This window comes from Xyrauchen texanus, chromosome 47, assembly GCF_025860055.1.
Source record: "Xyrauchen texanus isolate HMW12.3.18 chromosome 47, RBS_HiC_50CHRs, whole genome shotgun sequence".
Taxonomy (NCBI): domain Eukaryota; kingdom Metazoa; phylum Chordata; class Actinopteri; order Cypriniformes; family Catostomidae; genus Xyrauchen; species Xyrauchen texanus.
The window spans coordinates 7,695,837-7,707,785 of record NC_068322.1 but is presented as its reverse complement, the minus strand read 5'-3'; the positions used below and the strand labels follow the sequence as shown (position 1 = coordinate 7,707,785).

Here is an 11,949-nt window from a genome sequence, read left to right as displayed (position 1 = left end):
AATCTACACTGTTATTGTTTTAGAAATGCGATATGCGTCACTGTTTATGTTACTGATTCGACTGACCTGGAATAACCTTTTCTTGTCCAAATCATGAGTTGTGTGAACTTGTCTTTAACCTATACTTTATTAAATGCAACGTTAAAATGGTAAATAGAGGATTTCTTTCAGAAGGCAGTACAAGTACAATCACTTAAAGTAAATATTGCTTAGCATGAAACTAATCAATAATCCACACAAGGAAATGCATAATATTTTAATAAGCTTTATTACAGGTATTATTTTTGACAAGTTTGTATCCATGAGTAGAAAGCTGACACTCAGGTGAACACAGCTGGTTTCTGAGGTACACATTTTTTTCCCCGCCCCATGTTGACATTCCAACAAGGTAGTAGATGCCATTTTCCTCACACATAAGGGGTGCACCTGAGTCGCCCTAACAAATATGACCCAGACATGTGTGAGAATGATTATTGTTATTATTAGCGCTAACGCCTGTTGAGAAGCCAGTTTACAGTGTGTGCACTCACAGGTAGACTTTCTCGGCCTCCAACCAGTTGTCACACAAGACGATCCATCTTCAATAACCATTTCATCATCTTTATCCATTATACATACTGGGAATATCGTCAGTCCTGTATGAAACACATGTACCACCCCACAATGTAACTCAGATTGTTGAGAGAGATCCCATGATAGAAACAAATAAGCTCAAATGATAGATTCTCTACCTAATCGAGCCGGAACACTTAAGCGGACCATGGAGAGATCAGAGACATGTGGGAAGCTGCCATTATGGGCCAGACTCTGCATGCTTTCCACAGTTACAGTTTGGCTGGATATAAAGTTGAGGTCATAAGCCCCCAAGACCACAACATCTCCAGCCCTGTAGGAAAAACTCTCAGGACATCAGACAACGAGAAGCAATCACTAAGTTAAGCTATTACTTTACGATTAGTTTGAAAGTGTAGAAAACGTATTCCCTGCCATTGAATAAGTAAAAAGAAAATCTGGAAAAAGTGCCTTTCCAGACCTTAAAGGTGAAGTGTGTAATTTCTGTACCACTAGCTTAAACACATGGAATTGCAAAACTAATAGTTTTTCCTCAAAAAGATATTTCATATCTTCTATTGGTCAGACAAACAGATAGTCCTGCCCCAAACTCACACAATCTTGCCATGTCAGTCAGATCAGGATTCACAAACAAACAAAGCAATGTTTAAAAATGCCACAGTGTCACACATTACACTTGTTTGGGGGAATCAACCTACAGTATGAATGCATTATTTACAGTTACCTCACATCGAAAAAATTAAACATCAGCTTAAGGATTTATGCAATCAGAGATGGTGAAAAGGCATCTATATGGCCTTTCATGTGTCAAAATCACTGTCCTCATGTGATTTCCATCTGGCTTACTTGGTATGGCAGTGCCGTGGTGCCAATATCCAGTTTGGGTAAAATGAGGATGCCGCTGCAGTAATGTGTGTAGTGACTCTGCAGGCTGACTTGCCAGGGCCAGGAGTTAGGGCATGCCTCGCTCACATTCTCCACATTGAATGTGCCGTCCTCAAGAGGACTCCACCTGTGCCAAACCACTGGGCAGCAGACAGGGGTCCATTTTGCCCGTGGAAAAGGACATGGATAATGAAACTAAGGAGGAACATGATAGTAACACTGTATTCAGAATGGAATACTAGCTCGTTACTTACTAAATACCCTGAAGTATATACTTTTTTTCAAATACCAAGAGAAACAGTAGGCTGTTTGCAACATTAAATGTTTCAAACAATAGTCTGCTACATTGTTGTCATATGACCTCATTACTTTGTATGCTCAAAATGTAATGTAAACGCAAATTCTTGATGTAAAGATGCAATGCAGCATAAAAGACAGACACAAACATTCCTGCTTCTGTAACCTTTGCGGTGTAAAGATGGCATTAGAGGTCTGGTTCAGTAAAGAGTAGTACATGTTAGTATGCTATTCTGAACATTATCCAAGAGAAGGAAAATCTTACCAGCTTATTCCATTCCAGGATTTTCTTCCACAAATTCAGCTATTAGAGGAAGATATAGCCATTTTAGATACCATTAGAAAAGTCACTGCAACTCTTACTCTCTTATCACTGAAATCACCTTAATGTTTCAAAACTGGAAACCTCAATTCAAATTCGTACCATGTATTGCAGAATCAATCCATCGTTTGTATGGTAAGGGAAACTGGGGTGTAGACTCCTGGTTTTTGAGTCCTACCACATCCGACCCCCCAACTGACCAGTCTAGCAAGCTTGTGCCTTTCACCTGTGAAACATGAAAGTGGACCACCAGAGTCGCCCAAAAAGACAAAGGCACACATAGTTATATGCACACTCACTCACAAATACACGTTCTGGGATTTGGCAGAGAATTAGCTGCAAATGCTTACCTGACAAGCATCCATTCCACCAGTATCTGCCCCAGCGCACATCATTAACGTACGCATTTTCCCTTCGTAAAATTTGCTACATGTTTGTGGGTCAAAAACAGTTACATTAACCTCTTGAAGTCTGGAGGCACGTGGACCATCAATAAAGTGATTCAAATCTCAATTAATCATGGGAATATATATACAGTGGGGCTCAAAAGACAGAGTCCACATTGAAAATCTGGGATTCATAATATAATTTAAACCCATAAATACAGTTTTAGAATTTTGAGAAATTTAAAATGTGAAATAAGAAATATTTAAGATCCTGTATTATTTCTAGGTACTAATCAAATAAGCACATTGGCAACATTGACCACAAACAAAGTAGGGCAAGAGGGATGAGTTATCCGTTTAACTTGGCCTTGAATTTACAGAATCCAGCAGGCAGGGGAAAGACAGGGACTTACAACAGGTTACAACAAAGACAGCTCATGTCCTGCAACCTATAAAAGGCTGTGTTTTGTATGCTATTTGTTCTCTGTGATTTAAAAAGAAAATATGCCACAGTTGCCAAGACTTGAGTCATTATTTCCTTCTAAACTTTGTTTAAGAAGTGGGATCTTTGCAGATACAGGCTGTGTTTAATTAATAAATAAATACATAGTCTGCATGCACAATGCGCTTCAGGAATAGAGTGCTGCTCTGTTGACACACACACACACACACACACACACACACACACACACACACACACACACTAAAAATTAGCAAACACACTTTGAAAATTTTTCAAAGAGAACTTTCTACACAGTGAGGTATTCTCAACTGATTATGAAAAAAAAAAAAAAAAAAACTGGTATCGGATCGGGATTAGCTGATACTTTGAGTTTATTAAATCAGAATAGGTTCAGATGAGAAAAGATTTAATCGGTGCAGCTCTTCACAGTAACCAGCGTAATGTAGCAACATTCCTACCTACTGCATCTCCTTAATGCACTGGTGGAGAAACTGGAGATTGAATGGGAAGAAGAGAAGATAAGAGGCGCCTCTATGGAGGAATGATCATCACCTATCTTGAACTAAAACAAATTCTGGTGTCAGAAACTACTGCTCGCCCCTCGGCCTTGGTGGCATCACAACCGCAACGGGGCAGTGAGCAGGCCCCGGAGAACGTAACTCCCTCCCAGCGCAAGAAATAGGACCCATATTTGACATTGAGGGTCAAATTGTGGAGCTAGGACGCTCCCCACGGGCGAAAATTGTGCCTGTGCCATTTCTTCAACCACCTGTAAATCCAGGAGCTGCTGCTGCTGCACAAAATGAAGCATGGCAACTCCATGTTCTGGACAAAGATGAATGAGCTTTGTCGAATGTTACATGCTGTCATGAAGCCTCATACACAATAAGATACCAGCAGAGGCCATGGCAACAGCAATCTGTAAAGACATGAAACTCTCCGACCTTCCTAAATTGAAGAACCCGAACAAGATGTCTACCCTGATGTCCTACACCTTTAAGAAAGCCCAGAATTTCACCTGGGGCCTTATTGACCACATCCACCTGGCCCTGAGTGGAGACGTGTACGAGTAAGCAGAAAAGAAGTGGGCAACCTTCTAGGCCCATAGCGGCCTGAACAATCCAGAAAGCAAAAGCAAGGTCTTACTGAGGCTCTTCAAAGAAGGCCTCACGAAGGACCACGAGAATGTGTGAAAGAACATGAAGATACCCTTGGAGAATACCTTGGAAAGGGTCCTCCTGTGGGCAGACACAGTACATCAGGCCCAGGGGAAGTACGGCATGGCCAGCACAGCACCAGAGGTGCGTGCCATCAGAACTGCTTACTATGGGTGTGGGCGAATCAGCCACTTCCGGAGAGACTGTCAATCCATTTGATGTCCCAGGTACAGGTGTACCACGCCTGGTCAATCCCTGGCCAAATGACCCGGACGCCAGGCAGGCACCAGAGGACCTCAAGCACAAGACTCCCACCGCAAAGCCTGCACTGGGGAGGAGGTACTCCAGAAAATGAAATAGGTGGTTAACTGCACCTAAATGTGCCAAAGTGATGGCGTTACAGCAGACAAGCTGTATCTGCAGGCATCCTTAGGGGGCCGGGTTGTCAAGTCATGTCAAGTCAAGTGGGTTGTGATCTAATGATAGACACTGGAGCCTCCGTCACAGATTTGAGTCTTTATTTCCTACTACAGACCACAAGAAGGCCTGTTTACAAAAAAGTCAGATTTACTTTCTTGCTTCCAATGAAGCACACAAGATGCCCTTTGGAGCATAGAAATTTGCAAAATAGAAGCATTTCCATCAGTGGACGCTGGACTTTTGAACCCAACTGTATATTTTCCCACGATGTATGAAGCACATCCACAGTAGTTATTTATTCTTGCTCTTAAGGCCCTACTTTCTCTGATGGCACCCCAACCAGTGACTGTGCATGATTCCTGAGAAGGCAAGTCTCCGATCCAGATGGCAACAGGTCTCACACACTCATTAAACACAAGTGGAGTGTGCAGTTTCAGTAGGGCTATGTCATTCTCTTTTGGATGTAGTTCTCATGCTGGATGATTTTATCCACCTTTACAGTCTTTAAAAATACACATGTGAGAGTTAAAATATATATAAAAATCTAATTAAGTATATGCATGATTTCAAAAATAGGGCAGCATTTTAATGTTAAACGTATTAATAAGATAAAAGATGCAATGACTGTGACTGTGGCTAATATTCTACCTAACATATTTTGTGTTCCATAAAAGAAAGCAAGTCATCCTGGTTTGGAACAACATGAGGCTGAGTAAATAAAATGTTTATAACAAGATAAAGAGATACTGACAGATCACACCTTTAGTTTACTGTCATTAAATGTGCACTCAGCAATGTTTTTAAGCATGTCATCTTGGATTTACACCGACACCTAGGGGCATGTATGCAGCACAATTCAAACAATAGTTTTCAGTTACTGATGCCTTTGTTGACATTCACAATTCACTGTCCATCATTACTAATTTAATCAAAGAGTGAAAGTGTCCAATAACAGGGCTGTTACTGAGTAGTATTCAGCTGGTCATGTGATCATATCATGGCAGCCTCCATGAGGGGGCCCTCCCCATGTAGAATCAGTGAGCGAGCATAATTTTCGAAATTATTATTAATTTCTTTAAGAGTACAACTTTTTAAATTTGTAAAAACAATTAATGAGTGCACCTTTAATATTACTGGCAGTATTTCAGAATGGATATGAATGCTGGTCATTAGCTCACTAATGGCTACAGAATCAGGTCAATGAATCAGAAATACGATGAAATAAAGGCATAAACTCATAACCACCTAATTATGTCTTACCATAACAGCCCTCGTCAAAGATGCAGTTGGTCTCCGGTGAAGTACTCACACTGTGATTTCTGTCTTAAAAGAAATATTGGACTTTTAAGTCACGCGATTCTACAATGTCAACAAATCATTACGGATACCAGGACGTGACATGTAACTGTTACAGCTATTTTAAGTCTCACCGGGGTCAGCGTTCCTCCAATTAAGACAGAGGATTAAAATAAATAAATAATCTTTACACATGTTCAGCATATATGCGACTTAAAAATGAACGGAGATATACAACGCAGAAGGAACCGACACAGTAACTGAAGACGGTGCATAAAAACCTGAAAGGCGCAATCAGCGCTTTATTAAGTGGAGTAGTTCAGCTGTTTACCACTAGAGGTCAGCAAACACCAACTACAACCTCTCACATACATTAATCACGAACGCGAACAAGCCCTGTGTGGATCCTTTGCAGCCATCAAAATTGCAAAATTACGTCCATACTTTGCATGAAAAACCAACCATTCGCTTAGCTTGGAAGCTATTATTATATTGTATTAATCATCCAAGTGGTCAATCAGAAAATTTGATGAGAATGCTTTGCATACAGTAGACAGACATTACAAACTATTGCCAGTGTGCGTTAGTTATCTGGCTCCACTGAGCAAGGTTTTAGTTCTGTGCTATGGCCTTTAAAACCCTTTGATTAATAATGTTAAATTAACATAATATATATATATATATATATATATATATATATATATATATATATATATATATATATATATATATATATATATATATATTATTAATATATATATATATATTGTTCTTAACTAAATTATCTGCGTATCAAATGCATTTTATACTGATAAGCTAAAAATACACTTAAACTTTATCGTTCAGTCAGTCTTTAATTTCCATGTACAGTTGAAGTCATAAATTATTATTTTTTTTAACCACTCCAAAGATATCTGCAAACTATAGTTTTGGCAAGTCGTTTAGGACTTTAAAGTAGTAAATAAATTAGTGATACTAACTGACCTAAGATAGGGAATGTTTTCTATGATTAAATATCAGGAATTGTGAAAAACTGAGTTTAAATGTATTTGGCTAAAGTGTGTGTAAACTTCTGACTTCAACTGTAAAACAAATAACTATATTGGTATTTTACAGTTATTGATACACATATATCATTATAAATGAAAATGCATCTATTTTGCATTTTTCTAATTTAATAACATTTTTAGCCCAGAAAATATCAGTATAACAATTTGAACATAAAGTTGAGTTAACATGAATTTCTTAATATTTACAATGTCCCCCTTTTGCTTTAATGACAGCATGCAATCGAACTGGCATTTACTCTACCTTCTTGTTCCATGAAAGCCCATGGAAGCAAACACATGTGAGAGTGGAACAACATGAGGGTGAGTAAATGATGACAGAATTTTCATTTTTGGGTAAACTATCACTTTACAAGGGGAGTTATACAAAAATTAAAGAGGTTAAATATTGTGTATGAGTGAATTAATAGCTGGCCTTGGAAATACAGTTTTAATAAAAAGTTGTAACTTTACGCAGAATGGCACACATTGCAAAATTTCATAAAGCAGTGGCTGCAGAAGAATGACAAACCTCACAATACAAAAACACATTTACAGGTATTGTATAATATTTATTTATTAAATATTCATGCATTACTTCACATTGGTTTCTGCTATGAATGTTAAGCAGGGCTGCTGAATTCAAGAAATGTTCTTGATGATGGTTTCTATGGCAACCAAATGTAAGTGCACAGATTACGGTGTAATCAAGGGTACCTCATGACAAATTCTGGCCGCCAAAAATATGACTATAATCCATTTAATGTCGTGGTGACCTAGTTCAAGAATATACGTATGATATTTATTATCAGAATGTAAAGAGCCTTCAGTATTATAGCTTATTATGAAAATATCCAACTCACTGCACAGGTCAATATGCCTTTAGTCCATGATACATTCCACAATATTGATAGTATGTACAATACAAAAGATAAAAGATCAAATTAAAGCATTCAGTGAATGACCCTGTCATTTTCCCTTCATTTAAATCACTTAAAAAACAACAATAAAAACATGGACGCAAAATAAAACAGACCACCTTCAAAAGCTCTACCATGTTCTTGGAACACACAGTCACAGCACCAGCAATCTCTTATAACTCAGAGCATTTGTCTGCAAAGCTTAGCAATCAATGAAGCAGAGAGGACCTGGAAAGGTTGAGAATAAAAGCTATGGTACAGTTGAGAGCCGGCAAATCCGAGCAAAATCTCTCTCAGAGATGGTGCTTCTGCGTAAATGTCTGATGGTGAGGATTAATAAAAGACCAATCACGGAAAATGGACCCTTCAAACACTCTACGGTCAAATTTAGAAGGACGTACTTGTCAGTTGTGTTGGCCTGAGCACTAGGCTACATTGTTCTGCTCATATTCTGCTCAACAGTTAGCAGAAGCGAATTAAATACTATACAAATAACCAAAGTCAAGCCTCTTTTCTATTCTCGCAATAGCCTGAATAATGTCTGTAACCATTGTGCATTGAGTGCATTACTTTGGTTAAAGTATTTAGTTGTATTCTGCTGCTGTGTGAACCAAAATTAAAATTCTCTCATAACTTACTCACCCCTTCATGCCATTCCAGATGAGTATGACGTAATATTTTTAAAAGAATATATTAGCTTTGTTGGTCCTCAAAATGCAAGTGAATGGTGACAGAACTCAGAAGAATGTCCAAAAAGCACATAAAGGCAGCATAAAAGTAATCTATTAAACACCAGTGGTTAAATCCATGTCTTCAGAAGTAATATGATAGGTGTGGGTGAGAAAAAGATCAATATTTAAGTCCTTTTCAACTATAAATCTCCACCTTTGACCAGCCCCAACCTGTAAGTGGCTGAATGTGGATGTGAAAGTGTAGAAAAAGTGTACATTAAAATATTCAATATTGATCTGTTTCTCATCAACACATATTCAGAAGACATGGATTTAACCACGGAAATCATATGGATTACTTTTATGCTGCTTTTATGTGCTGTTTGGAGTTCTGGTCACCATTCACTTGCATTGTGAGGGCCAACAGAGCTGAAATATTTTTATAAAAATCTTTGTTCTGCAGAAGAAATAAAGTTATACACATCTGAGATGGCATGAGGGTGAGAAAATGAGTAAATGATGATCCCTTTAATGGGCGGTAAAGAGTAAAGTGGCTTTGGGACGACACACAGACATCCTGAAATATGGTGCTGTAAGATACCGCACTGACACACTGAGGTCAATAGTATCGGCATGGTCCAGTCCTGGATGTAGAACTTATAAATGCCAGGCTTTCAAGTCTTAGACTCCCTCTTATAAATTGGAAGCAGTCATTTATCATCTCCTGAGTCCAAACTGTAGTTTGCATGTCTAAGTTCACTCTCCGCCTGCCCTTCTCTCTCTCTTGGTTGCATGTCCTTTGTGATTTGGGCAACAGTTCAAGTCAAGCTGCTCTTCTAGGCCCCTTGTAGTTTTTTCTCTAGTCTGTCCAGCTTGGCCAGATTTTCTTTCAGCAGTTTGGAACCGGGTGAGAGTAGAAGAGCTCTTTGGTAGTACATTCTCGCTGCTGCATAGTCTCCCTAAAAGATTGAAAATAGATGGTAATGCAAGTTATGTATTGTAACAGTTAAAGGATGGGCAAGGAGGAGGCGGGAACCAGCTGAACAGTCAACATCAACTTTTAATGTCAAACTTAACTTAAAACAACATAAAACACAAGACAAACACAGACAAACATGCAGCACGGCTGCATGCGTCTCTCTCTCTCTGGCGTCTCAGGCTCCCCTTTATCTCGCTCTCCCACTGATCATCAGATTCAGCGCCCGGCCACGCCCTCCTCCTCGTCACATATATATTGGCTGACAACAGAATACCTGGGTGAATCTCACTAGGAAATGTCCAGATCATATTTGATTTTTCAAGTTCTTCTTTCAAAGAAAGAAACCTATTTTTAGGAGCATTAACATATTATTTTCACAACAATTAAGCAGCCTCACCTCCAAATTCTAATTACTGTAATGCTTTTTTTGTATTATTCTCATCACTTTAATACTGTTAACAATTTACCTTTTTATTATAATTTATAAAAAATGAGTAATAATAAAAATGAAATGGCCATGCCATATTTCACCCCAAGTAAAAACATTTTTTTTATAAAAAGATGCCTATTTTTAAGTACCATTGAGAATATTTACAAGATAATTAAGCACCTCCAAATTCTCATTATAAAACACTAATTTTATTCTCAATACTATAGTACAGCAATGAAAATCATCCTGTCTGGACACAATTTAATGCTTTTATAACTATTTTAAATATTATATTATATTTAATATAGTATATTAATACGTCATTTTTAATTGTATATACTACATTTACAAATCATTAATTCAATAATTAATTTAAACTCTTTAAATTCATGCAATTAAATCTTAATGTGCCTTCACTTTCTTTATGAAACATTTAACTTCTTTTTAAAAATTGTTTATGATTTGGGGTGAAATATGACCCGGACATGTTCTAGAGACATTAAGTAAGATTCACCCAATTACATCAGAGCACATGATGCTTTATAATTATAGAATTTGAATTTGCTGTGGAGAATCTAAAATGTATTATACCTTGATATGCTGGATGCCGCCCATGTTCATCCAAGCTTGTGATTGGTCAGGTTTGAGCTCAACAGCGAGCTTGTAACTCTGGAAACATTAGGTCAACACAACACATATTATGTACACATCATGTAGCCTATGATTAATTCAACAGCACCTGTTATATCAGTTTTTGGCTTGGTTTAGAAACATGATCCCTTCATGATTAAAAAAAAAAACATTAGGAGGTGCATTTAACAGACTGACTCAACTGCAGTCGTGGTGTCAGACTACACACAAGGGTTTATTGTTTAGAGCTTATAACTGAGCTTTGAACTGGATATCAAATTTGGCACTGCTGACCTGTAAACCTGAGACCAGCCTGTTCTCATCTGTCCCTTTATGGTCAAAATAAAAGTAGTACTACAGGCCAAACAGAAGCAGGAAACCTGGAAAGTCCAGGAACAAAGACTGCAGCCAAAACAGTCCTCTTATGAACTGGAAACTTGAATTCAGTTAATTTAAGTCCTTTTAATGCAGTTCTGATACAGAGAAATACTGAGGTTAAGAACAAAGCTCAATCGTGAGTTGAAGTATGGACTGTTTATATTCAGAGATAAAAGGAGATGGCTGATTTTTGTGTGACAGTATCAGGGCAGTGGAGAGGATCGATGTAAATGTGAGAAAGAAGCTTGGAAAACGTGTGTTGTGTAAGAACAGGGGAACAGAATTAGCAAACACTTTTAGTCTTGCATAGCCAGACATTTGAATTTCAGGATAAAGTCTGGTCCACAATGCAATTATTTCGGACCAAGAACTGTCCATTTAGACAGGAAAGGGATGTCTGATCGTACTTCACCTTTTTGTGATGTTTAGTATCGGGTAAGTTTGGTGTTACCTGGAAGGCTCGGTCAAGTTGATTCATCTCTCTGAGCTGGTTGCCCATGGAGAAGTGCAGCTCTGCTCTCACTGCAGGATCTGTTAGTTCCTGCTGCAGTGCTGTTTTTAATGCATCCAACGCCTGAAATATACATGCACGTACACACACACACACACACACACACACACACACACACACACACACACACACACACACACACACACACACACGTTAACATAGCTACTTTGTAATCAGTATTTTTGTCTTGTTTTCCAGTAAAAATATCTGAACATCTTTAAAACAAGATGCATTTACTTAAGAAGCAAAAATGTGTACAATAAGTAGATCAGAATTGTTTCCAGAGCGTATAGTGTATTTTTTTGTCTCTCACTGGCAGATTGTCTTGTCTTGTTTTAAACATAAACCTCACAAAATTTGGATAGATTTGTGCTTTATAAAAAATAAAAATCAAGAGATAGAGAGAGCGTGAGAGAGATAACAACACCTACTAAAGCCAATGGTGTAACACCCTATTAACACAGGATGCATCAATGGCTTGAGGCCGTCTACTCCGGACGCATCAATGGCTTGAGGCTGTCTACACTGGATGCATCGAAATTAACGTTCTAAACCGTTCATTTGTCTTGCCGGCAGGAGTAGCAC

At 38.2% G+C, this 11,949-nt stretch overlaps 1 protein-coding gene and 1 pseudogene across 3 annotated transcripts in view; both read right to left on the bottom strand.

Annotated features, from left to right (window-relative positions):
- Positions 1-278: 278 nt before the first annotated feature.
- LOC127638836 (chymotrypsin A-like) lies at positions 279-1,621 on the bottom strand (annotated as a pseudogene).
- A 5,767-nt stretch (positions 1,622-7,388) lies between these two features.
- Positions 7,389-11,949, bottom strand: part of LOC127638916 (protein O-mannosyl-transferase TMTC1-like) — a 57,390-nt gene continuing 52,829 nt past the window's right edge. For 2 of the 3 annotated variants that reach the window (XM_052120672.1, XM_052120673.1), the window contains 3 exons: positions 11,305-11,427; positions 10,437-10,514; positions 7,390-9,395 (listed from right to left, as the gene is read on the bottom strand). In XM_052120672.1, coding sequence (XP_051976632.1) covers positions 9,273-9,395; positions 10,437-10,514; positions 11,305-11,427 — 324 coding nt within the window. In that variant the 3' untranslated portion in view covers positions 7,390-9,272. Of the gene's footprint in view, positions 9,396-10,436; positions 10,515-11,304; positions 11,428-11,949 lie in introns of all 3 variants that reach the window. The other variant, XM_052120671.1, reaches the window with a different exon arrangement.